This window comes from Mya arenaria, chromosome 14 (assembly GCF_026914265.1).
Source record: "Mya arenaria isolate MELC-2E11 chromosome 14, ASM2691426v1".
Classification (NCBI taxonomy): Eukaryota; Metazoa; Mollusca; class Bivalvia; order Myida; family Myidae; genus Mya; species Mya arenaria.
In genome coordinates, this window is record NC_069135.1 from 35729819 (window position 1) to 35757710 (window position 27892).

A 27892-nucleotide genomic window follows, 5' to 3' on the forward strand; every position below is an offset into this window, starting at 1 on the left:
TTTCCCGTCTCTAAACGAATTAATAGAACTCTTATGTACGGACTGATGTAAACAACCATTGAATCTTACAATTTAAATCTCTTAAAAGTGTCGCTTATGGATAGAATGGGTCCAAATGTGTTGAAATTTGATAAATGCGGCGTGATAAATGCTGATTAAAGTCATCTGCAATGGCCTACTAATGGCTATAGTTAAAAGCTGCACTCTCACAGATTGAACGTTTTGACATTTTGTTTTTGTCTTGAAACGAGCCGAAAAATCATGGAAACCAGTTATATAAGACTGCTGACAAAAATTTAGTTCGCAGATTTTTATCATGATTTAAGTTCAAAAATTATGTTTTATGCATTTTCCCTAAACCGTTCATAAAACATTCATTTTCGAACGGAAGTATGAAAAACTACGATCTATTTTTTTGTCAGCCATCTTATATCATTGGTTTAAATATGTTTACGCAAACATTTGCTCTTTCAAAAACAAAAACAAAAATAATAAAAAGTTGTAAAAATGGTAGATCTGTGAGAGTGCAGCTTTAAAGACACAACCATTTATTTCAGCCATGGTAGAACCGTCAGGATAGCCTTTCGTATTGCACATGCCGGATAGAAAGGACAAGAACAACGAAGGCATCAATTCAACATACAGCCTCTCTATTTTTACTGCACCCATCATCAGTGGCGTAGCTACATATAGGCCTGCATTTTTTTTTGAAAAATGACTAAAAACTATATATTCGAAGACTTTAAACAACACAAAATCTGGTTTTATTTTAACCAAAGCAAGTTTGTTGTTTATTTAAACTACGCGCAGGGTATATTGCTTGATTTGCAAATATAATTGAGCGTGCGTTACGTGCATATAAAACTCCCCAGACTCACATGAAATGATCGGGCCTACAAGTTTTTAGGCATTAGCTACGCCCCAGAATCCTTGATCAATATATCTACGACCATTGGTTGTCATAGTTGCCATCACTGCGGTCGACGTTCTCAAATTCATATTCATCATCAGTTTCTTCAATGTATTCTCTGTCAACATATTCATTTATCATTTAATTGCAAAAAGATATAGTTGGAGACAAGGTTTTTTGGACATGAATACCAGTCCGACGATAATTTTTGTGTCCTCCAATATCTAACACAATATAATCACTATATAGATATACACCGCATACAGTATAATATATTATTTTCAATGAAAACTCAAAACTGGGGATTGTTTTTGTATCTGTCCCACATTGTACAGCTGTTTCACCTTATAACCCTTTTCATCGCCTTAATACAATCATACGAACGTAGTAATCTACTTATTGGTTATTACATATTCAAAAAGCTGGCCTCAACAATGGTGAATATCAATTATGTATATAGACGCGTCAGAAAGCCGAGCCAATATTACATAAAGGTCCTGTTTATGATATATTCAAAGCTCTATTCATTTTTACGTAATTTAGATAATTTTGAAACATTTCAGGTTGTTATTGTTATTGCGTAAAAGGAACAAAAGCTTTCATGTTTTGTTGTTCCTTAATCTAAAGATAATAGTCTGGTAAGAACAATGTATGCCTGAAGATATATCCAAAAAAAATCTAAAAATGGTACATATTGTCCCAGGCCTGGGAATGTAAAGTAAAACAGAGCGCACCAAGTGTCATTAGTCTAGCTTTTGTTTGTTGATACATTGATACTGGTTGGCATTCATTCCATGATTTATGCATATTGTGAATTATTAAAACATTCCCAAACGTCGGGCGTACGTTTTATGCACGGTGGTATAAGAAACGGTGGAACTTTATGGAACAACTTTATTTTGATCACATATAGATGGACACCCAAACAAACAAATACATAAGTTCTACCGCTTGCTTTTAAACTTATATCATTCCCTTTTGTGCACTATTTTACTGGCTTTAATTTTAAAAAAGAAGAAACGGCGTAGAAGAAACATCCACTGCTTGGACAACATACACTTAACGGCGAAGTGAATTATACCCGTGCGCATTACGAAGATTTTCAGAGTATTAAACCCCACTGGGTTTATCCATCTGAAGGACTTTAGCGCCTAAAAGATATAGTTATCCGACAGACCTGGTCTGGCTACCGTGTGTTGTATTCTGGATATTATTTTTACAGTTGGATCGATTTGAAAGTTCGATAAGGCCTCAGAAATCCTGTGCTTAATTTGTACAAACATTGTGCTTAATGTGACATGCATTATAAGTAGGGGATAAAGAGTTTGTCTCCTTTCTGTTAATTTGTCAATAAACTTCTGGTTAGTTTGGCACTTGTTTAAATTATAACAAGGAAATATCGCAAACATGACGGACTCCTACTTGGTACCAAGACCCAGGACTACAGAGTAAGTGGATATTGTTTTATTACAGTTCAGATATATCTATATACCATTTTATACCAAAAGTTTATGCAACTATCATTTGATTATTATATAAAAAGTTTTGGGTATTAAGATAGAAAATACGAGTTTTACACCTGAATTGAATCTTGTTTGGCCACAACTCAGATATTATTATATACCATTTATACCAATAGTTTATGCAAGTAAAATTTGATTATTATATATGAAAGTTTTGGATATCAAGAAAGAAAATACGATTTTTAAAAACTTTAATTGCATCTGTTTTATCACAGTTCAAATATATATATTAAAGTTTTTAAAAATCGTATTTTCTTTCTTGATATATTTATATATACCAACAGATTATGCAACAATAATTTGATTATTAAAAGTTTTGGGTATTAAGAAAGTAAATGCGATTTTAACACCTGAATTTTAACCCACATTCTTGTATTTGTGATAAGGAAAGAGAAAGATATTTTTTGTTCATATTGTTGATTAAATGATTTTAAAAAGAAGGACATGGGAGAGTTGTAACAGGGAAAGATCTGGTTGGCCATTTTTGCACTGAGCTTGAGATGAAGTTCAACGGCTACAACATGTGCATTTTTTACGTTGTGCAGGGTAATTGGATAATTGATTTTCGATTAGGAACATGGAATCTTATCGTTTCAAATACTGACATGTATTCCTCTAATTTCATTAGTTTCAAATTACTTTAAATTATGTTACGAACTACTTTCCATTTTAATCTAATAAAAAAATCGACACTCGCAGAATAAAAAAAATATATTGCAGTTTGAATGATGTGTGCATTTTCTTGTTCTATTTTCCATTCGAATGCTATCAGATATGCTTACCTCCCATAGATTACTGTGCAAATATAGACTCTGGAACAAAAAGAAACTCTACCGAAGAATTACAGAGCACTTTTGAATTGTCGCGTAATCAAAAACCTGTAAGAGGAAAATCAACAAAACCTCCAATAACGCTTACTGTATAAGAGGCAACGTAAATACAAGTTATCATTGTTAAAGTTTTATTTAATCCCCTGTGGATCGAAAATACAATCGTATATTGCCAAGATAAGTAGTGGAGATCTGTCAATAGAAATGAAATGTTTAACCTCTGATCGTATTTATATGTCTGTACGAATGTTTTCATAGGATTAACGTTGACAACTGGACGACATACGACGACACGAAAACAAAACAATGATTAAAGTCTCTGATTCGGTATTATTGCGGGGTAATCACATATGCATGTCATATGAAATAAAATAAACACAAAGAAAATTAACCATGACTGTATACAATAGTGTATATAATAGTGGTCAGGAATGGGTACTGTTCAGGATTAGATTTGTCTAGTGGTATAAGTGTCCTCACACCCTTTCTTCTCATGGTTTCTCCCCAGGAAGAGGACCCGAGAGAGATTTAAACCAGTATTCAACTATCGTCCCAAACGAGCTAAAACAAACTAGTATATACCATTTTGTTCATTTATTTTTGTTCATATATATATATATATATATATCTGCAGCTGCACTCTCACAGATTGACGATTTTGACACTTTTTTAGTTTTTGTCTCAGAATCAGCTAATTTTAGCATCATTTGTCATTTTAGACAACTCGTAATATAACAGATAACTCATACTTTAACAGATCTGAATTGTTTTGAAAACTTCGAAAAATGCACTTATTTTAAACAGCTAGTAACGCTTTTAGCTATAAAGCATATTTTTTCTAAGACAAATATGAAGCACTGCGATCTAAACTTTTGTCAGCAGTCTTGTACCATTGGTTTCGAGGCAAATATGCAAAATTTGGCTCATTCCAAGACAAATAAATTAAAGAAAAATGTCAAAACGGGCAATCTTAGTGAGCGCAGCTTTAACAGTTTAGCGTTATTGCTGGTGAGAAAAATCAAAGTAATCTAACTTTTATATCACATATTTGCTCTGGAAATGAGTATGTATCTTTCCATTTATTAATTCATATAATACTTTAACTATGTTTGCTAAAATATTCTAAAGTTAAGCCATTTCTTAGATGCGATTGTATGTTAACTACTTAATGGGCGTCAAAAGGGTATTTTTAAATTTGTCTAACCATTTAACTCTCATATTATCACAGCAAAAGCATATAGGCATTTTACAGGATGTAATTATAAAAAGATACAAATGCTTTTAATCGTCATTGTGGGAAACGTTAATATGAAATTGCACACTATTATAGCTTTCAGTAGTAGTTGTTAACCCCATGTAAATATTTTATCATCGAACATAAGCACATCTAATTTGGTGGTACATAAGTAAATAGGAATCATTACCAGGGGCGCATCCAAGAATTGACGTTAGAGATCGAAAGTATGTCATAAACTGTTTTCATGGGGGATTCGGGTTTTCACTCTCAAAAATTAAGAAAATTTTAACAATAACATTATCTGGTCGGAAATTGTGCATTTTGAGCGTATATTTTTTTCTCCCATATTGAAATATAAAGTAAACTTGGACGGTTTTAGGGGGAGGGGGAGGGTGGCTGGCCCTCTCTCTATATCCGCTTGTGATTACGTTGTAATGTGTGTGGTTAACATTTCCGTGTAATAGCATCAATGGCAAGCATAATCGTTATTTTAAGTATATTCCTAAATGCACTTTTTACAATGTTTGCTGTATACACTGGTGCACGTTAAAGAACCAGGATAGCTCTAAACACGGTTATACTATGTCTGTGCACAATGCTCCAAAAACATAAAATGAATAAGTTAACAACCTTATCGGAGCACTCGCAGAATGCATGGAATGGGCCAGACCCGAGCGCGGGTATAAATAAGCGTTCACACCACTAGGTCAAAAAAGTTCTCTGTTTCCACTTACACCGCCAAAATAAATAAATAAATAAATAAAAATAATAAAATAGAGTAGGTAGGTAGGCATAACTTTTTTATTTTTTAAACCGGGATTCTGTATCAAGCCGCCCTATATCAGTGTATATTACTATTGTTGAAACTATTGTGTTTGCTCGAATTCGCTTAGCTCGAACTGGATGTCAAGGACCGATTTCTCTATACTGAATGTAAGCATTCCCGCTTTGCTCGAATTTTTTGAGGCTCGATGTATTTTCGCTTGTCCCCAAGAGTTCGAGCCAACGGGGTTCGACTGTAAATATAAAATGGTCAAATTTTAACATGTTCACTCAGACAATGCACACATTACAGTGGTTACAAAAAAAATAACGGCTCAAAAAGTGTAGGGACGGGAGGAATAAATAGGGTCGGCAACAGGCAATTTTCTAACGATGAAAAAGTTGTTGATGTTTTTGCTATTTTACTGATTTGATGGAAGAAAAGAAATAACGCATTTTTACCTCAAGTGTATATTTGAGGATCTGAAATGTCTTAAACATATTGCTTTATAGCATTACCACAGCAAGTCTTGCTTTGGCCGGATAATTTCAAATACACATTAATTATAATAGCAGCATGTATGTTTGATCAAAGCTCTACTATAATACCAATCTAATCGTAAACTCGGTTATTATAGTTTAAAACATGAGCACTTTCATCGCAGACTAAACAAACATCGCGAACAATGGATTAAGGACACTAGATTAAAGATTATTTCAGCAAGTTATGGCCGATATCCATTCTAACATACAGATATTTAAATCCCAAACATAAAGGTGACATTAATCTCCGGTGACATATAATAGATATATTGAATTTATTGAATTTAATTGATACCGGGTTACGACTTCTACAACTCTCACTATTCCTTTTTATTTATCAAAAAAACTTCTCTTTGATAGCTTGCCAAATGTTATAAGCGCAGCGATTGTGGAATTTATCCTATAGGGGTAACCTTTCAAAATGTATGTCTTGTCCTATTTGATATATACAAATTGAAACTAAAGACCCAGTCTTATTATTCATTTAATACAACCGACGAAGATCTTATTTAAAGTTTGCTTAACAAACAGATATCTGACTACCCCATAATATCAATTATCTTAAATCAAAAGGTGTTAAAATGTTAAGGTTTAATTAGTCCTTCTATGAAACATGGCGCTTATAGTTTAATGAAGATTTAAGCTAAGTTACATCAATTTATTATTTTGTAAATTAAGTGCAATATTTACGTAAAATTTCTTGGCTTATTTGGTTTGGAGTTATATAAGCATTGAAAGACAAAATGACTCTTACATACGAGGACATGAAAAGGCAAGTTATGTGTGTTGCTATGTATAAGTTATCTGATAAAGTGCTTGGCATCTGTACTCCCTGGTATAATTGTTGGACATGCCATTTTTAAGTATTTGAGTGTATACTAATTTATTTTAGCTGGATTGTGACGAAATCTGATAGATTATAGAATCACTTATAGTCCAAATCGAGGGGTGAAAGCGAAAAGGTTCTATCTGCTTCTTTATTTAATGTCACTTAGAACCTTTTCGCTTTCAACCCTCGAAATAGTCCTGGCAAGAACCGAGTACTGGTGTACTTTTTGAGAGGTCATGAGAAAGTACCCCTAGTGGGGATCGAACCCACGACGTCTTTGGGTGAGAGGCGGGCACCAATACCACTTGGCCACTCTCATCCGTTAACACCCCCCCCCCCAAAAAAAAACAACAAAAAAAAACACAAAAAACAAAACAATTAAAAATTTTCGATTAAAAAAAAGCTGATGCACTTCGCCATCTGAAACCTTTTTTTAACAAAAACCCTTTTTTATAAGTAAATTAAAATTAAAACTCTTCTTCAATATTCATATTTTATTTACAAAGTTGACTTTCAAAATAACCGTTTTGTTTTTGCTTCGAATTGACGTCAAGTAATCAATGACGTTATAAATTCAGTGACGTCACCATTGTTATTGTCAAGGCAACTTCTTCTAAGTCTGTTCAGTTATTATTATTGACCTACATTTTGACTGCCAGTTCTCTGCTGTATATAAGACTCTTTAAGTTGCAAGTCAAGTTCTTTTAAGGTGGGTATTTAATCTTTCATTTCAGAAAAATCGTTTACAAATACTTCTAAACGTTATTAAAAAAACAGCAGTTTATAAATCGTATCGATATTATATAGTATATGATATAAATAAGAGAAAAAATTGTTTATTTTTATAGTTATATCCGAAAAAAAGAACTTCATATTTTAATTATATTTCAATTATTGCAAAATAAGTACATAAGATACAAATAAATACTTTTTTTCAGAATGAGGATACATGTATCATCCATGTAGTTATACTAGTAGAAAATACCCATAATGAACACCTTATTTTATACCTATTATATTCATGATACGAACACTTAGCATTGTCTCTATAACTGGCAGATAACACTATCGCGTCGATCGAATTGATCAAACCAGTTCTTTAATGCGCATGTAGATCCGATATATGCTCTCCAAAAACGTATTTGTATATAGAGAAATTATTCTCCAGGTTTTAAATAAATTTGCTGTCATTGCCGGTAATTGAAATCAATTTCCATTCACATAGTTCAATAAAAATTGTGTTCTATCTTTATGCACATTTTTTTTTCTTTGATTCTATAATTATTTTTCCATGGTGCATATTGCAAATTGCTTGTGCGAAATCTGGTTGGATTTTGTGCCCAGGATAAAAGTCTCCATTTATGAACAAGTTTGATCTTCCTGAAACCACTTTCAAGAGAAGTAATTACACAATGTAATGCGGAATTTGAATCTATTTTCTGTTTGCAGAATGACCTTCTGGTCCCGCTATGACCCTGTCGCCCAGCCTCGGCGAAGCACTGACCACTGGACTAAGATGAAACAGAGGGTATATACTGCTAGTTCTTGCATATGAGTTTCCTTAAATAACCATTTTATCACTATCATTGAGAAAAAAAAACTTGTTTTATAAACTAATACACAGCATATTACTGTACAACACTTTTTATTAAGTTAAAAAAACACAAGTCAGGCCTACTTTTACTGGAATCTGCAGATAACCATTGGCTTTATAAAAGCCAACGCAAACTCTACCATAAATACTTGCCGCGGTGTCCGTTTTTCCAAAATGATCAGGCGCTGGTCGAACAACGGGATGAACAACGTGGCCTTCCAAAGTGGACAACTTTACACCAAAGCAAATAACACAAGCGACCAATTCCAAGGTGAACACCGTAAACAAGTGACCAATTCCAAGGTGAACACCGTACACAAGCGACCAATTCTAAGATAGATACCATGACATCGGGACAACGCGGTCAATTCACCGATGGACTACGGAATCACACAAAGAATTCAAAGATTGGCACCGGGACAAGGCGATCAGTTCTAAGGTGGACACGGGGACAACAAGTCCAATTCCAAGATGGACTCAGTGACATCGCTAACTATTCCAAAGTGGACAAAGCGACCAATTGAAAGGCGGGCGCCGTGAAATCGCTGCCATTTCCAAGGTGGACACCGTAGATTCGACGACCAATTCTAACAACGGGGCCACTTACATTGTAGTCACCGTGACGACGCGGCCAATTCAAAGGTGGTCAGCGTATCAATTCCAAAGTTGACACCGCAACACTGCTAACAATTCCAATTTGGCCACAGTGACAGCGTGGACAATTTCAAGATGGACACCGGGACAATGCTAACAATTCCAAGGTTGTGCCCGTGACAACACTCCCAAGGTGTGGACTCCGTGACAACAAGGGACCAATTCCAAGTTTGACACCGTGACAAAGCGGCAAGTTCGCAGGGTTCAACCACTTAAAAACGAATCTTCATCATTTCTATAACAATGTTACATAATAATTGTACTGCAGTATGTATTAAGGTGTTTAACGAAGCGTTTATTTTCAGGCTATCCAGTACCGATCCCTGGACAACCCGGACGGCATTGGAGCTCCTATGTCCATGGGTAACAATACAGTCGATGGTTACGATGGTTTCTTCACATTAATCTAAACCATATTTTGCGTTACTCGTGCTTGTGCAAATGTATAACCTTTTACGAAAAAGTTACTTTAAAAATCGAAATACAATCATCACACAAATGTCTATCATTCACTCACCAGCTCAACGTTTTGTGCTTAATTAACTATTTGCTTTACTGTTCACGAAAACGTTTCACTGATTAAGGAACTGCCACATTGTAAAAGTAAGTTTGAACCAAAACACACACACACACACGCACACACACACACACACACACACACACACACGTTTGAAGGTTCAGTCTTGAGCAAGCATGATGTACATGTATATGCATCCGTTCAGCTTAGCAAGTTTTACGATTCAAGACTTTTAAAGTATTTAGTTAAAAAAGCCTTTGTATTCCAACGCGAAAGTTCTAAGAACAGAAATGGTTTCAGGGGGCAACAATCAACAATGCTCGCCACTACCCACAAATCAACATCTTGTGACTTTGTTGTCATTAATTCCGTTTTTAGAAGTCTATTTACAATTTTATAACCATAAAGTGAATTAATGTCACCATTCATTCATTTTTCCCATTTTTTTTCATGACAATATATCATAACGACAACGCAATACATTGTTAATTGAATAGTCAGGAAATTTTGTACAAACACATTTTCATATTCAAAAAGCATTTCAACTTCACTCTTGAATAGTCCAACGCATATGGCAAATGACATATATGTATTACCCTTGCACAAAACTAAATGAAAACTGAAATTTGGAAACTGTCGAATGTTTGCCTTCCACAGCCAGTTTACAAGCATTGCACGTTTTGGATACTTGGTTAACTATAAATGGCGTGCAAAAACTTGAAACACAGTCATAACTTAAAGCGTTTATGATATTTAAATGAAACTTCGTATACAAATCACAATTACAATACACGCATGTGCAGAAAAGTCAATAACTCTGTCTTTGATAGTGATTGAGTTATGCCCCCTTTCAGATGAGCATTGGGTTCCGCTTGTGATGCTCTCATATACGTTTAAAGTGTTTTTGTTGCATTAATAAGTTCCATTATTTGCTTGTGTGTCAATATCATGATAAATACCTTTATATCGTTTAGAAACAATTTTATTACGTATCTATTTGGACAGTTGCACTTTCATCGATTTTGAATCGCCATCTACTAATGTGCTCGCATCAATGATGTCTTTCTTCGCTTGTCTTCCGTCCGTTCGTTCTTCCGTCCGTATCATCAGTGTGCAGTGTGAAAGTGTTGTTTTCGGTATAGCTGGTTGCAATGGTGGAGGTCCTATTGGTTGACCAAATCTTCACCGCGGATGACCCGGTCATTGCAGATCGCCAAAATTATGCACGAGGCGGATACGGACGGACGAGCGAACTGAGCGACAAAACATTCGATGATCTGATTGCAGACGCGCTTCAGGGAGCCATGCCTGGCAGTTACATGTACACACGTCCCCGGAACTCGGTGAGTAGGGAGTCGACCAGAAGCGCTTTCAACCAGAGGGCGAGGGATGGATTCAGATACTGGCTTATTGAAAGACCCAAACCTACCAGCTGTAAGTATCTCTTTTTTTAATTATTTTCTTGTGATCATATTGTGTTTGTTTTAAGCACTGTTCTCGAATCCATGGATTCAAATAAACTGTTTCACGTTTTATATTAAGATTAGATTCAGTTTAAAGGTTGGTGTGAATGGCAACAAAACAAAATTTAAAAAAGCAAAATATTGTGCCTCAAAACTAGATGGAAAAAAATCAACCACTTGTGCGTTGTGGAAGAAAACGTGATATGGTGACATAAAAATTCTAAGGCTGCTTTAAAGTCCATCTTTCATTCAACCTATTTTTTTCAAAAAATGCAAAAAAAAAACACACATAAGAACATTTATGTAAGCGACAGCTAGGACTATTTTTTACCATGTGTTTAAAGAACATTTTCAATGTATCTTAATCGCTCAAATATTTTGGTGTGGCCTTAAGATTCAGCGATTTCTTCAAGTAAATGCACACTTTCTAGTTTTACCGCGAGTCAAATCTTTGATAATGTGACTGATGTTTGTGGTTTGCTAGCTTCATAAAACACACAACTGTTTCATAATAGTGTGTTTTCTTTGGCTTTTAGATTAAACACACACCTGACCCCAGTTTCTTGGAATATCTTAAGTGCCTTATAACAGGATCAAACTCAGCACGCTTGATTGTGTAATTTTCTCTTTTTAAAGAGTTTTAAGGCTTTAAAAGGAAATAATATTTGAGATAAAAAAGATTAAATACTTTTTGTTTTATGAAATCGTGTTAAAGTAAGTAATTATGCTAAATGAAATAAGATACTTAAGTGAGTTACGCTTAAGAATTGCTGAGAAATTCGGGCCCGGTCTCGATTTCTCGAAACTTCTTAAGTCTCTTATATCATGATTAAGCAAAGCTCACTAGTTTTCATTTTCAATATTTTGCGTAATATTTACTTCTTTAAGAGTTTTTATACTTTAGATGGGAATTAGCTTTATGATAATCACAATAAACCATTTTTCATTTATCAAAATTCAATTTAAGTATGTACTTTGGCTAATTGAAATAAGATACTTAAGCCTGTTAAGCTTAAGAAGTTTCCGAGAAATTGGGGCCCGCTTTTAAAGTTTCCACCCTTTCCTTCCTGTACACGTTTGAATGTGCAATGTTTTCAGTTTGGAAATATTCTTTTGCCGACCCACGCCTAATGCCCCGGGCCCGAAGATTTATGCCGAAATAGGTAGCTTTATATGTGCAAAATGAGCCAGCGTAGAAAGGGTGCCTTTTGTCTAGATGTTGTTTTACGTACCAGAAAGTTACATGCTGTTTGATTTGTCGGACAGATTTTTGAGTCAGCTTTATATACTTAAACATTAACCGGAAGTAGATATATTTTATTCCTCCAAATAGGAGAGCAAAAATTCTAAATCGTCCGACTTTTCAAAACAAAGTGAGTCATTGTAGATCTTTTCAGTAGATGCCTGTCTTTAATGCAAAGAGCCATGTTTTAATTTTTTCATGTTGCAGTAACTAACATGCGGCCAAAGGATTTCAAACGTTAAATGTTGTTGTTTGTTTATTCGATTCGCAAAAATGCATTTATAACCATTAAATCAAGGGTATCGATGCTAACAGTTCTGTTTCTATTGGACAATGGTTAATACATTCAATGAAAAGTTTGACACAGGAAAGTGTTTTTTTCAGTGGCTTGGCGTACGTCCACGGATGTCTTTTGTGTCAAAGCTATATTTCATTTCAATAACATTGCGTTTTCGTTTTTGTTTTAAACAGATTTGCTTTTGTAGTTTTGGTATCGTTTTCTAACATTTTATATCGTAATACGTCTATAGCATAAACCGCTTCACATGCATGTGAAAAAAGAAATATATTTAGCTATCATATAACCATGCTCTTTCAGTTTAGATATTAGAAGTACTTATATATAAATAAGTAACGCGTTGGTAACTTTTTATAGGAAGCTATGCTCAGTATACTTATGATTCTATAAAATCATAAAATTAAACTTTGATATATAAATAATATTCGCACGAATATCTATTGAGTATTGTTAGTATGGGTTTGTCTTCCAAATCAATTTATAAGTCACTATTCCTATCATCACTTTCTTAAAAAATATAAAGATATATTTGATGCACGTGTATCTATTTTCAGTCGGGAAATACGGTATCGGGTCGTACAAGACAGTCCTTGGCGTGGGCAACGCACCCAGAAGTTAAGCGTCAACGCAACACAGACAATCGTTTTAGCAGTATTATAGATTTAAATATCATGACTCTTATTCTACAAAAAACTATGTTATAAATTGATTTTTTGATTTTAATGCCAAAGCATATATGTTTTGTTGTTGTTGTTGTTGTTTAGTCTTCTGTTCTAATGTGTATGTAAATAAAACGTGTTTTTTTTTTAAATTAAATTAAATTCATGGTTTTAAAGGAAGGGTAACGGGACTTTCAGAAAAGCTCCTTGGCCAAATGTAATCAGTATTTGTTTTTTAATAAACGACAACTATTAACATGTTTTATTTTGATATCTTTGTGTCTGGTCCAAAAAGCTTATTACTGATAGCATTCCTCATAAAGATAAGAAGTATAGACATTTACTATTTTCGACTGCAATAAAAAAGGTGTATTTGACATAACAAACCCTGAATAAAATTGCAAAATTAAAAATGAAATGGTTCCAAAGAACTCAGAAAGTCGATTTGACGATTCCACAACTTCCTTTATGAAGGACAACATCTGAGACCAGTTGCCGTCTGCTTTTGTGTTGTTGTTAGTAGTACCCCATTCCCCGCACTCGCATTGTTGCTGTTGTTTTAATTTGGAGGTATTTGTGCGAAGAAGAGGTGGCAAAGTGGTAAACAACGACTAAGCTGCTTGCAGGATGAAAAACCATTACTCGTGTTTCGAATGGTTCCCATGTTTTAACGTGTCCGATGTGGAGCATATATAGACGGGAGAGAAAAGTAGTACTGGATTTTCAAAGTTTCCGGTATTGCTCTCTGAAAGTTAAGGGACCACTAATTCACGTTTATATTGCCTCATGTGCTAAAAAAATAATTTCGGCAGGCTATTTCCAGGCCGACAGAGCGAGTATTGACCATTTTAAGCCATACATAGTCTTAAAATAAAGCCGTTAACACTTAAGAAATGTAAAAGTCTAGGTATGATCAAATTGAAAGTTAGAAACCCCTGAACTTTTGAACTTCACATTAGGAATCGTTGCTGTATAAATACCATTACCCCTTTTGGGAACACAGGGGTCATAATTGCTTTGCCAATAAGGGGGTTAACCGCTGCGTATAATTTTGAAGCGTTTGTGAAATGTCCGGATTGATGGGTCCCTAGACTTACCGAAATACGATTATTTACCGAAAGACGGATAAAATTACCGAACTACGCATGAAAGTTACCGAAAGACGCCTTCTAATGCATTTATTTTTAAATACTCTTGTATATATAATGATTATACGCATTGTAGCCAAAAATTATAAAAAAAATATTCAAAAATAATGACTTTATTGACAAAAGAATTTCCCTTTTTTAGTCAAATAGAGTTATCTCCCGTCATCAACCGAAATACGATTTATGGATATGGTTAAACTGGAGTAAACATGATAGAAATTTACCGAAAGACGCTTGCTATTGTATTTATTTTTAATATTCATATATATATTTGATGATTTTACACATTATTGCCAAAAACTATAAATTATATCTAGAAATAATGAGTTTTTTGACAAAAGAATTTCCTTTAAATATTTAGCCAATAAGAGTATTCTCCTGTTCTCAACCGAAATACGATTTATTGATATGTTTAAGGTGAAGTAAGAACATGACAAATATGTACAGTTAACTTAATACTAAATTTTTATTTTATTTTTCATCATTTCTCTACATACATGACATATACATTTGATTAACATCGAACATGGAAGGCTCCACAAAACATAAGTCATACACATAATAAAAATACATGAAATATTGAACGCTGCAAATACAAAATAAAATGATTACAACTTACAATATGTATTTAAATCATTGACAAAGACATATACATGTTAATGACAAAAGCTATGGTAAATGTACATTGAAAATTCACCTTGTGTTACAAACAAATGTGTCAGACATACAAACAATAAAATTGAGATTGAGTTATAAGAATATATTAATAATTACCTTCGAATGCACCATGCGTATATATGACCATGAAGAAAAGAAAGTTGTTGTTACCTAAGTTCATATGTGCATGGCAAAAATGTTGCCCGAATTGAATTATGTTTCATTATTATGTGCATTATTTATTATTAACTATGTAGATATCTTCATCGTTGAAATCAAACAGTTAAAGTTAAAATACTTTATTTTTTATGGTTTTGCATGGTGCATTAGAAATAATAGCCTGCATTTCCAGTGTCTGCAATGTATTTGGACTAGTCTGAGTCTTCTGACGTACGTGGGCGCTTAATGCTGGTTGTGCGGACATTAACCGGGCGTTTGCGTTGTCCCGGTTTTCGGCCGTTGGTCCTTGGTAAAACCACAGAGGACAGACCGTCAGTGGATGTTACTACGGACCGATCTGTCTACTCCTTCAATATAACAGGTACTTACCTTGCAAGTGCAGCTCCGGCATCATATGATAATCCACTATATGCACACTATTTACAAACAAATTTGAGGTTTTTGGCATTCCATGACTTAAGGTCTTGCTCGGACAATTCAGAACATTTAGCATGAACCCAATTCCTACAATTAGAGCAATGTATGCATTGATCACTACTACAGTCAACAGCACATATAGCACAAGGAAACTCACCCATCATTAATGATATCAGAGTGTAAAGTTCTATTAATTTGGACTTCTTTAATACTTACAGCAATAACTTACCTTTTTACTCGCGATTGTTATTTATGAATCTTCAAATGAAGCCGTCAATTTGTCTGAAAATCACCACTCAACACGCATCACAGAGCCGAAAAGGGTTTACCCAAATTAACACACTTTCAATAATACCAAACTGTCCCCCAAAAAACGTGCCGCTACTTTGTGGGGTGTCATATACCGGGTGATAATTGTGTTGTTTTAAACATCGCCTGATTTTGTGTATTTCGCTGTTTAAAAACTTCTTTTTTTCAATTTTCATATAAACAAAAAATAAAATTTGAAAGCCCTGAACTATACTGTAGATCTAAGTTAGTTTAAAAGAAAATGATTTTAGCGACATTTTGTGAATGCCGTTATAACTAACTATGCTTGGTGGCCACTTCCGGTGTAAACAGTAAAGTATTTCGGACACAATTTAATTTTCTAATATGGGAGGTTCTCAGAGTAGTGCAAACACAAGGACAGTTGAGGTTGATGAAAGTGGAAACCCAATTGTATTTGTAAGTATTTGGAATAGTTTTATCTGTCTTAATTTGTCTTAATTTACTTGAAAAAATGAAGGTCACTTAGAAATATTTGCGGGTGGGGCAAGTAAAAATACCGGTAAGACAGAAGTGGTACCACAATGGATCCAATTAAATGATACAAGTGACGAAGAAATGTGTTGTGACCATACTCAAATTCCTTTTTTCACCATTTCAACAACATTTATAATAATAATTAATGATGCAATATCAACTTCAGAAAATTTCCGATACTGCAGCACATTCAAGACTGCTTGTTAAACTTCGATCCAGGGTTCCCGCTGGCGATCGCCATTGTCGCCATTTGCGACAAAATCGCAAAAGTGGCGACAACTTTTCAAATTTGGCGAATTTATGGCGACAACGATTTTTTTCTAAAATATTTTCTTAAAATGACGTAAGTGGTGACCATGCGGCCTGCATGATAATCGATTCTGTCACTGTCATAAATCAAGCGCATCTGCTGGTGCGACAACAAAAATTAATCCGATAATTAGGGCAAGCAGTCACGGCCCAGTCAACACCTCGCTAATTATTGCAGAATTTTATTGCTTTCACGGATAAACAATGACATCCTTTAACTGTTATGTCTCTTATTAGCAAACAATTTCAATATATAGCTCAACAGCCTTGTTATTGCGTAATTATCGTGTTAGTTTTAAATATGCAAATCGTAGAATTTTATGTTGTCGGAAAGTCACGTGATATGCAAATTTCGTAATGACGTTTACGCGCTAAAAATAGACTTGCTTTCGGTTTTGTCGCAATTTGCAATTGCTATAAATGCAGCATTCTAAGAGTTCAAAAAGTGTCAAAAAGATTAACAGAAATCAAATAAATAGGATTAAACCCCATTTGATAAGGCTTCTAATATGTTGGCTGGAGTAAAGAGTAGGTAGACAAATTTCTATTAGGAAAGTTATGGCCCTAGTTTGACAATGTATATTTCTTTGAGTTTCCATTTATTTTAAATTTATCTCATAATTTCACAAATGTATTCTTTTATTGTATGCAGGCATTAGACTGAAATCAACATATTGATGTTTATGTCACATTTTTTGCAATATTTTTTTATTTATATACTAGTCCATATACAATGAATTTTGTCAACAGAATAACAATTTGCTATTAATATCTTGTGCTTCATGTACAACAAAATGTTATGATTTGCACGACAATGTGCTAATTAAATGCAATTTAAGGCTCTTAAAATGCTTAAACCCCATGAGCTTCAGGGGGCTTCGCCCCCTTGGCCCCCACAAGGGCGCTGCCCTGGACCCGTAAGGGGGCCTATCGCGGCCCCCTTAACCCCCCGCGAAAAAGTGGCGACAACTTTTTAGAACCCAGGGGGAACCCTGCGATCCTATAGTATAAATTGACATTTACTTAGTAGGATTGTAGTGCAAGTACACTATTTGACCAGTTTACAAATAATCTGTGAGCAGATCTCTTGAGAGTTTGAGACCAGCTGTTGGCGAAGCAAGACGCGCTAATTAACTGCTTAATAAAAGATCACACATGTTTATTCCTAAGACTAAATGGTAAGCTAGGTTTGGTCTGTATAAATAATGGGGAATACTTTACCGTTGGCAGTGGTAAATGGCAGGAGTGCCTCCGTCGGCCTAAAAGGTTAATTGGGAGAGGCATGTAGTGTGTGTGGGCTGGAACCAGCCCCCAGTTAGCTCAGTTGGTTAGAGCTTCGTGCGAGTGTTCCGACAGTCGTGGGTTCGAGCCCCACACCAGGCACACTTTTCCTCCAAGGTTTACTTTAGGATTAAAGCCTTCTTTATCGATCATAAATAGTTTATATTGGTCAACTCAAGGTCGGTGATTCTTTGAAGAATCTATACTGAGCATAATATGTCTCTTCCCTGATCATCAGAATTGACCATTCCATAAAGCTTAGTATCATCAGCTGATGATACTAAGCTTTATGGAATGGTCAACTCTGAATCAGAGATTAGTCAAACACAAGCTGGCACAAACATTTTATCAATATGCCAAAAAAGAATGAGATCTTGGAATGACTTTAAATTTTTTAACAACTAAAAAATCCTTTCACAAGCTTTGCAAGACAGTTCTACAATCACATCTAGAATATGGAATTATTTTATGGCACCCAATATTCATAAAAGACATTGAAAAAGACATTGAAGCAATAGAAAGAGTTCAGAAAAGGGCAATCAAGCTGGTGTATTATAAAAGAAACATATCATATACAGTTATACTGAAAGATTAAAAGCTTTGAAACTTCCACCGCTTTCATGAAGAGGTTTGATCGTTCCTGTACATATTTTTTGAATACTGAATTTGGCACAAAATACTTATATACAAACAAGATACCCATATCTCGTAATCCAGAAATTATTTATTCTCACGATGGCACAACAATTATTAATGTCCGTTCATCTAATCATTCAATATGTAAATAAATGTTTTCACAATGCTTGCGAAAACATATGTAGAAATGACTTCCATAAATCTTTTCGACCATTTACACTGCGTCACCTGATGGACACCTGCATTCAATATTTTACTCAGCACATGCCAGGATCCAAGTTAAGTACACAAACCACTGAGTAAAAAAGCGAATGCGCGGGTCCATCACGTAACTTAATGTAAACATTCGAAAAAGGGTCTGTTTTGGGTTGAAATTTGGCCTTTACTGGCTTATAATTACATTCATCATGAAGCATGTATTATCTCCAAAAAGTTGAAGAAAACAATCCTCACTTTTTTAAGAAGAAAGATTTTAACACAATCTTGATTTCAAACTCTTTTTTCCAGTTGACAGGGAATGTACACAGGAGATTGCAAGGGTTACCTGAATCACAAGAAAAGGATGTTCAGCAAGGTTAGATGACATTTGCCCATTTATATTATTATTTTCAGGAGCAATAGACATTATTTTGAGCTTCAAATTATTTGGTTTTCCATTCATCATTTATGCACAAAAGTCCATTCAGTGAGGCTGTAGGAAGTAATACAGTTTTGTTGTCAAAGAATATTTAAACAAATTTCTTACAGACATTGCCTTAACAGTTAAACTTACATGAATGAAGGATATGTTAATAAATAAAGAAGTAATAACATAAAGCCTGCAAATAAATGACCACATATATCTTGCATAGACTTATAAATTTACATAATTATATAATAAAGAATACTTTTTTTTTTCAATTATTTTTATTCAAGATTTTGGAACAATATAAACATATACAAATATACATATACATACACAGACAGTCAATATAAAGAATTTAAATAGTTCAGTCAATATAAATTAACATGTTGACATAATCTATAACAACTAAGTAAGAAGTATATATATTTATATAGTTTATATCGAGCAAAGTTTATTCATCAATATAAAGTATGTTTTTCCTATTCTTGAATTTTTAAGTTTTTTGTAGAGAACAAAGAGAGAGGAGATAGGGGGAGCCAATAAATAATAAAGAAAAAAATACTATAAGGGAGATAATTCTATAATTTAGTTGATAGTGTACTTTCATAAGTGAGTTGTTAGATCACAAGCAGATATATTTTTAAAAGGGTACTCTAAGGGAGATAATTCTATTGTTTAGTTGGAAGTGTAATTTCATAAGTAAGGTGTTTGATCACATGCAGATATATTAACACAGTTGCAAAAATTCATTCCATTTTGCTTCAAATACATCTAGTTTGTCTTTTTGTGTTGCGATTATTTTTTCTATTAAGATGCGCCTCAACAAATAGTTTTTAAATGATGCTATTTCTGGTATTTTTCTGTCATATTTACAATAACTTATGTAGTACTTTGCGAATATCAGAAGAAAGTTTATCAAATTAATGTTTGTATTATTATTGTTCTTTTTAACTCCTAATGATATTACTCTGTATTGCATTATGTTTGTTTGAATATGTTTTGTATTAATAAAATTTTGTAAATTTGACCAAAAGTTTTGGGTTATTGGACATTCCCAGAAGAGATGTTTTTGTGTTTCTGGTGCCATTGAACAAAAATCGCATAGTCTTGAGTTTGTGATTTTACATTTGTGTAGGTAATCATTGTTGGGAACTAAATTCATTATATACTTATATTGATATTCTCTTAATTTTGTGTCTATTGTAGAGTGGATTGGTGTTGTCAGTATATGCTTCCAATTTAATTCTTCCTCAGGAAATTCAATGTCCCATTTAATAAGACATTTGTTATTTTTTTGTTTTAATTCAATTTGTTTATTATAAAGGATTTTGTTTACTTTGTTCTTTTTTCTTAACTTGTCTATAAGGTATTCTGGCTCTTTGTTTAAAGTGGCATGGTAGTCTTTTAGTTCTTGTCCCCATATTTTATTTATAGTTTTTATTAACGTAAGATATTTGAGAAAATCACCATCCACAATGTTATATTTAATTTGCATCTGTTCGAAAGTAAAAAAATCTTTAATTTCAAAATCGAAAATTTGTTCAACATAAAATTTTTTTTTTTTTTGCCAGTCTTTATAAAGAAGGGTATTGCCATTGCTTTGTTTAAGATTAGAGTTATTCCATAAAAATTCTTTTGCTAGATTTTTCACGGTCTTGTTATAATTGATTTTGCACCAAGATGTAAGGATTTGTTTTAGAAAGGTAAAATTTAGCTGGAAGTTGCTAGCATCGTTTACATTAGTGTTATATTTCCATATGTTTGTTCCACCAAATTTATTGAGTTCTGAGTTATATAGTTTATTCCATTTAGCATTACTCTTAGTTATTAATCTTTTGATCCAACTAGCTTTTAATGCATTGATAAAGGATTCTATGTCTAGCATTTTTAGTCCGCCATTTTCATAGGTTTGGTATATTGTGTCTCTGGAAATTTTATCTGGTTTTGAGTCCCAAAGAAAGTCAAACATAATATTTTTAATTCGTTTTATTGTTGGTTCTGTTGGATTAGGTAGCACTGTTAGTGGGTAAACAAGTTTCGGGAATGCATATGATTTTAAAACAGTGATTTTTCCTATCAATGAGAGTTTCCATCTTTTCCATTTATAGAGAGTGTGTTGAAATGCATTTATTTTAGGTTCTAAATTTAGTTCATGTATCTTTCTATGGTCATTTGAGAAACATATACCTTACGTTGAGGCTTCATTAGATGTCCATACAAATTTTTTTGACTTACAGAATTTTTTATTGGTATATCGCAGTGTACCGATTCTCAAGACAGTACATTTTGATATGTTCAATTTTAGTCCAGATATTTGACTAAATTTTTCAAATGTTGTTACAAGGTTTTGGAATGAGATTTCTGTACCATCAAGGAAAAAGCTTGCATCGTCAGCAAATAATGTTTGTTTTATTTCATTATTGAAAATATTTATTCCTTTTATGTTGTTGTTGTTATTTATATTCAGTGATAAAATTTCAATACATATGAGAAATAGATAAGGTGATAGGGGACACCCTTGTCTTACACCTTTGTCAATTTTAAAGAAGTTTGATAAGTGTCCATTCACATTAATGCAACTTTGGGCATCATTGTAAAATAGTTTTACCCAATTTATAAGTGTTTCTCCAAAGTTGAAATACTTTAAACATTCAAACATATAGTCATGGTTCACACTATCGAAGGCTTTATGAAAATCAGAGAAGAAAATAATTCCTTTTTCATTATCTTTATTTATTTGTTCAATAATATCATACAGAATTCTTACGTTTTCACCTATATATCGCCCTTTAATAAATCCAGTTTGACCTTCATTAATAAGGTTGGCTAGTATGTTTTTGATTCTATTTGCTATGGATTTTGAGGCTATTTTATAATCTATATTGAGAAGTGATATTGGCCTCCAGTTGTTAATGTCTGTTAATAGTTTGTCTTTTTTTGGTAGAAGAGAAATGACGCTTTGTTTTTGGAGTTCAGTTAGGTTTTTATTTTGAAATGAAAAATTTAATGAGTTTACTAAGAATCGTTTTATATCATTCCAAAAGATTTTATAGAATTCGGTAGTTATGCCGTCAGATCCCGGACTTTTTCTGTTTTGCATTTCTTTTAGTGCTTTGCCACATTCATACTCTGTCAATAAACCTTCACATAATAAAGAATACTTATAAATAAGTAAAAAGTAATACGTAATAAAACAATACACGAATAATAATATAATTAAAAATACCAGCAGCAAAATATTCTCTTGTGAGAATATTGAAGTGTATTTTTGAAAATACTTTATTTGTCTGCTGGTAGAGTAGTCGGAACGAGAGTGAAATGCCAGGAAAGTTAGCATGGGTATATTGATGGTTAGTAAAAGTGCCCTCTGTAAAACTATAACACGCTTACATAGATGGTCAGACAACTTATATATGTTACACATAAAAACCTTTAAGTACAGTAAACAGAACAGACAATACATTAACTATGATGTGTTTTAATTGATGAAAATGACAGACCGTTACACAAATTATGTGTCAGTGATTTTTTTTGGTGCAATTTACTACTGCCATCTAAAGGCTGTTTTCCCTTGAGAAAAACTGTCCATTTTTCCAAATATTTTATAATTTTCCCCAATTTGATAAATGCAGATTACGTTAATGAATAAAAAAGCAATGATTTTCTTGAAATATAAACAAAATCTTGACAAGAATTACTCTTTCACAGCATAATGAATGCATAAAAAGTTAAAACATGTAATTTGCCATTGTATTAGCTGTTTTGGCCTGATTTTGTATTTTTCCCAAAGTCAACTTTTTTTCTCAATTTGCAAAGCACAGGCAGTAAAAATTCCAAAAAAGTCACTGTGGGTATTCCTGGTTACATCTATTGATTGCATAAGTTGCTTGTAGAGCTACTTGACTGACTTTCTTGACCCTTTTTCAGGTGTCCCAGAAGGTATGGCATTATCCAGGGAGCAGGTTGAAGCTATGAGGAGACAGATAGAGAATGAGTACCGACAGAGGATCATAGACACTGTGAGTGGTAACTGGTTTAGATATGAGCATAGCCCCACAAGCCCTGCACTGGTAAAATATTTTCTGGGTTCTATAAAGCAGGTCTCAAAATTTGATGCCAAAAACGAAAATCCTGTTTTCGATGTCTGAAACTAGGGTCAGGAATAGGGAAGCACCAACTGCAATGTTATGTCATCTTACAAATCATCAAAATACGACTTATTAAAATAAGACTAAAGAATGAACAAGCTTATATGTTTACACTAGTGCTCGGCATCAAAATTGTTCACAAAACCCTGCTGTATTAAATCCTGTACTGAGCAAGTATGGAAAGCATTTCACAAGTGCAGGCCTTGATGGCATGTGCTTATTTCAACCACTTCAAGACTTAAATTAACTGTACAGTTAACTGTATTAAAGAGAAATTTATATTGTTAGGAATTTTGCCTGAACTATTGAATCCAATCATAAATTGTTTTAAGACAGTCCTAAATTAAATGGCAAACAGATTTTACTAGAGTTCTGTCTGAATAAGAGATTTCTCTGGCATGCATACCTATGGCATTGCAAGTTTTATTTATGATTATTGTAAGATTTGAAATGCTAGGTATAAGTGTATTTCAGCACTCTGAGAACCACAAAATCAAGGCTGAAGAATTTGCAAGAGCTGTGGAGGAAGTAGAAGCAAAATTTATGTGAGTTGTTTCCCTTAGAACATATGATCTCTCAAATACAGATGTAGTGATACATTTACTGTGGGAATGTTTGACAAATACTTCTTGAAGATGTTCTTTTTGAGTGTGTAAATGTATGTTTTTATTCCATTAACAGTGTTACTATAGTTGAACTTATGGTTTTGGAATATTGTCTGTGTTAGTGGAACTGAATACTCATTACTTAAACAGACAAAACTGGCTATGTCGAAGTTGTTGGTACGTTGAAAAATACTTTGAGAAAAAGAACATTTGATATAACTGAAATACAAAATATATCTAACTAAATCCAAAATTTTCGAAAAGAAGTTAGCATTACCTGAACATCAAAGTAACAGAGGTCACCATAGCTAGTTTCTACTGTATGTAAAATAAATGAACATATATACATAACTGATTAAAATTTTACTGCAGATGCAGTTCTTATTTAAAATGAAATTGAAGATGAATGTTTATAGGTCAAAATGCAATACCGGTATTTGTATTGGTATAATATTCTTATATTATATGATACCTATATAATATGGTATCATGAGGCATCAGAGGTGCACATTATTGTACATCGACAGTCAATTGTATAAAACTTATTTATTTGGATTGGTTTAAGTTAGATTATATATTTATTGATTGGTCAATATTAATCAAATACCAAATGATGACCAATCACAAAAAATATTTTGTGCAAACTAGACCTTTGAATAACAGTTTAATACAATTCGCTGCAAATTCTCTGAGTTGTCTATTTGGAACTCATTGGCCATTTTTTTTCGAAAACAACCTCAGATATGTATTAACAGTTTACAGTATCAGAAATCTTTACATTTTAACTGCAAGTAGATCGTGTAGTAATTTGAATTTGAATTTAGCAGATAAACTTAATGTCTTTAGTCTTTGGAATCTTTATTAATTATGCAATAATACACTTCACTGGCAATCAATTTAGATATAATAAATACACATTTAAAAAATACATTTAATTAATACTATTATTATTTTATTTATGAACTGCTAATCCTGATATACCGGCATACATCTGAGGTTGATTTCGATGGAAAATGGCTGAGGGGTATTGAATGTGATTTGTTTAGAGATGTTTTGTATGAATGATGCGCCTATGATGTCCTGGTGTGCAAAAATGTAAGACCAGTGGCCATGAGTATGAATAGTTTCAAGAAAGTTCAGACTCAAGTGGCAAAATAAATCTTCATTTCATTGGAACTTAGGGTTATTCCAGTATAAAACATATAACCCAAGGGGGGGGGGGGTGAATGTAATTATTTAAGTAGTATATAGGTGGGTGCTCTTTTTCGCTAATTTGGACCCAAATTTACTTCTGTAGGGTGTGGCATAATTTAAAAGGGGGTTATATGTTTAAATGGAATTGCCCTTACCTTTTAGTCGAGTTTTGTTGATGAACATTTCTGAAATTTATTACTGTCAAAATTGTACAATTATTCACATTTATTTTGTAAAACAAATGGAATAAAGATGATTCTTAGTAATTTAATAAAAGTGCTTTTCTAAATCTAGGTTTGAGCTGGAACCCTGGCATTTCCCATCCTGACAAACAAACAAAAAGCCATTATATCTTGAACATTAAATTACTTTTGTCATTTTGTCAATAATGATAGGATAGGAAAACAATCAAAAAAATATTTACGCATTATATTACCTAAAGCATAAAGATATCTTTTCTAACTGCAGGCAATTTCATGCATTGTGGTGCATGACAACATGTTGCAGATTTAGATATGCAGTTCTGTAATCATTGTTACGCAATGAGGCATTGTCACTATCATCTGTGCTGTATTGTCGTTAAGATTAATGAGATATACAATATGCGACCATCACTGCTGTCGCCACTTCCCAGGTTCAATTTAATTAACTTTTACAGTATGAGAAAAATTAATGGATCTGATGGAACATTGTTTCAAGAAAGTCTTAAACATAATATATCGTAAAAGATAATGTCCAGGTTATGGCTGATTGGAAATTTCCTCTATCAATTAAAATGGGTGAAAATGCCTTCGTCTGTTTGGAGGGCATAGCTTATTCTATATCTGCTCTTACAGTATCTTACAAATCAATTTACCAGTGGTCGAAATTAACATGGGCCCACAAGCCCTGCACTGGTAAAATGTCTTCCAGGTTTGATAACATTCTGCATTTTATAATATTTAGCAGGACTTTTTCAACTTTTTTATGCCAAGCAAAAGTATAAGAATTGAGGCTTGTTCAGCCCCTGAAACCTTTGGGCCCTGCCTTTTCAGCCACTAATAAATATTAAATGGAGTCATTTCGGCCCCTTACTGATTTTCAACAGTGACATTTTTACATCTTATTGGGGCTGATATGTCAAACTGTGTTATCTGTTTCAGTAAGCAGCCTTGTTCCCCTGTGTCTCAGGACCTATCTGTACAGCTATTATCAAGAGCACTTCATGTTGTAATTGTTGTGATATAACTATTTAGAATTTGTTGTCTGTTTCAGTAAGCAGACTGGTTCCCCTGTGTGTCAGGACCTACAACAGGAAGTGTACAACTGTTACCAGGAGCACTACAAGGAGTCACTACGGTGCTCCACCCAGGTCAAGGCCTTTACTCAAGCTGTTGAGAGAGAAAGAAGGGTAGGTCAAAATTTAACTACTGAATTCCATTTATTTATTTATTTAGGTTGTACAGTAAGCGTGGTGGTTAGCGCACTTGGTTCCTGATCACCAAGCCAGACAAGCAGGTTTTCTCTGGGTTCTTCAGTTTCCTCTACAGCACAAAACCACACTCTGGTGCAACACCGTACCAACAAGAGTGACTTAGTATAAGTTGTCATAACCGCTTAATAATCATTGCAAAATAAATGATGTTTAAACTCAGTTCTTTCTCCCTTAACCAGTTTATGACTGTGTCCCACCCACTTATCAATTATCTTGATCGAAGGTCTTGGTTGTAATTTGTGTAAGCAAATGTCTACTTATTTCTGTGTCCTGACCTATTTGTGTATGCACAAAGTATGTCTCGACTAGAATATATTATCCTTGAAGTATTTCTTCATTACTAGACACAACTTGATCATATTGAGACAAAGTGCTATTGCAGAACAAAGGCTCCTATCTTAGGTCATGGCTGAAAACTTGAGCGAATAAGCCCACAAAAATTGTATGGTTTACAAGTATGTCTGCCTCTTATTTGGAAGATCTCAAGCTCATATATTCATCACAAATAGACAATGCACCAGCATGATGGAGAACCATCTAGCCCTTACTTTACGTGAAAAGTAGAAACCAATTTAAATTATTCAGGTGGTCATGCATTATCATATTTTCAAGACATATTTCTGATATTGTGAAGTAATTCATGTAAATGTAAATATTTACAGCAAGAGAGACATGCGTTTGATTTTCTCTTTTCAGAATGCCTTAATCTCGTCAAAACAATCGTGATGGATGACCCTGGCTTCTGTATTTGAACCATAGGACGTTTTATATTTGGTGCATCAAAGACTTATTATCTTAGAAAACTTACTTTGATGTCATTGTATTTCAAGTATGTGTAGGAATGAAAAAAGTGTCTACATTTATTTTACAAGTTCTCTTTTTTTCTATCATAAAGTTATTTATATTTGAAATGTCAGAGAATTATCAGAATATAAATGATTATGACTCAAGACCACAAAGTGGTCACTTTTTTAAAAATATGTAAATGGGTTTTGTGTGCTTGTGACATGGACATTGCAAATAAGGATTATTTACTTTAGTCATGGCAGATGTATCTGCCAAAGTACTTATATATAATATAGGATTATCTTTATTTGTTAATGTGGAGGGATTAAAAGAGGCAGAAAATGATTGAATGTTTTGTGGATTCTTTTTTCTTCTGGTTTCTTCATTGAGAAGTGAGAGCTTAAACATAGGAATGCCAATCTTCTCTAAACAATACACTTAAACTGGTGTTAAAGTTAAAATTGCAAGCTGTGTTGTAATTTCCATGGTAATTCACCAGTCAAATTACGTGAACTTTATGGAATGTCATTTATGAATAATTTATCAAAAGTTATGATCATGGCTAT

At 33.5% G+C, this 27892-nt stretch overlaps 2 protein-coding genes across 6 annotated transcripts; both read left to right on the plus strand.

Annotated features, from left to right (window-relative positions):
• Positions 1-1691: 1691 nt before the first annotated feature.
• Positions 1692-13352, plus strand: LOC128218044 (uncharacterized). 5 transcript variants are annotated; one of them, XM_052925558.1, is made up of 6 exons: positions 1692-2358; positions 8084-8162; positions 9188-9245; positions 10609-10833; positions 11961-12025; positions 12958-13346. In XM_052925558.1, exons 1-5 carry the CDS (start codon positions 2318-2320, stop codon positions 12023-12025), a joined length of 468 nt encoding a protein of 155 aa, XP_052781518.1. In that variant the 5' UTR covers positions 1692-2317; the 3' UTR covers positions 12958-13346. The 5 variants fall into 5 exon arrangements, with proteins under 5 accessions (XP_052781518.1, XP_052781519.1, XP_052781523.1 ...); XM_052925562.1 differs by having other exon boundaries at positions 1699-2358; positions 10687-10833; positions 12958-13337; XM_052925560.1 differs by lacking the exon at positions 1692-2358 and adding an exon at positions 6392-6577 and having other exon boundaries at positions 12958-13350.
• Positions 13353-16058: 2706 nt separating this feature from the next.
• On the plus strand, positions 16059-27671 carry LOC128216790 (MICOS complex subunit Mic19-like). Its single transcript, XM_052923453.1, has 6 exons — positions 16059-16190; positions 19002-19068; positions 23047-23138; positions 23742-23812; positions 26321-26456; positions 27237-27671. Exons 1-6 carry the CDS (start codon positions 16119-16121, stop codon positions 27264-27266), a joined length of 468 nt encoding a protein of 155 aa, XP_052779413.1. The 5' UTR covers positions 16059-16118; the 3' UTR covers positions 27267-27671.
• The last annotated feature ends 221 nt before the right edge of the window (positions 27672-27892 follow it).

What these genes read in the sequence shown, in the direction of transcription:
- LOC128218044 (XM_052925559.1), top strand. Translation starts at nt 2,318, where the DNA reads ATGACGGACTCCTACTTGGTACCAAGACCCAGGACTACAGA. An exon ending in CCAAGACCCAGGACTACAGA is followed by an intron (nt 2,359 to 8,083) that starts GTAAGTGGATAT and finishes TTCTGTTTGCAG; the next exon opens with AATGACCTTCTGGTCCCGCT. An exon ending in AAGACCCAAACCTACCAGCT is followed by an intron (nt 10,834 to 12,957) that starts GTAAGTATCTCT and finishes ATCTATTTTCAG; the next exon opens with TCGGGAAATACGGTATCGGG.
- LOC128216790 (XM_052923453.1), top strand. Translation starts at nt 16,119, where the DNA reads ATGGGAGGTTCTCAGAGTAGTGCAAACACAAGGACAGTTGAGGTTGAT. An exon ending in AGAAAAGGATGTTCAGCAAG is followed by an intron (nt 19,069 to 23,046) that starts GTTAGATGACAT and finishes ACCCTTTTTCAG; the next exon opens with GTGTCCCAGAAGGTATGGCA. An exon ending in GACAGAGGATCATAGACACT is followed by an intron (nt 23,139 to 23,741) that starts GTGAGTGGTAAC and finishes AGTGTATTTCAG; the next exon opens with CACTCTGAGAACCACAAAAT.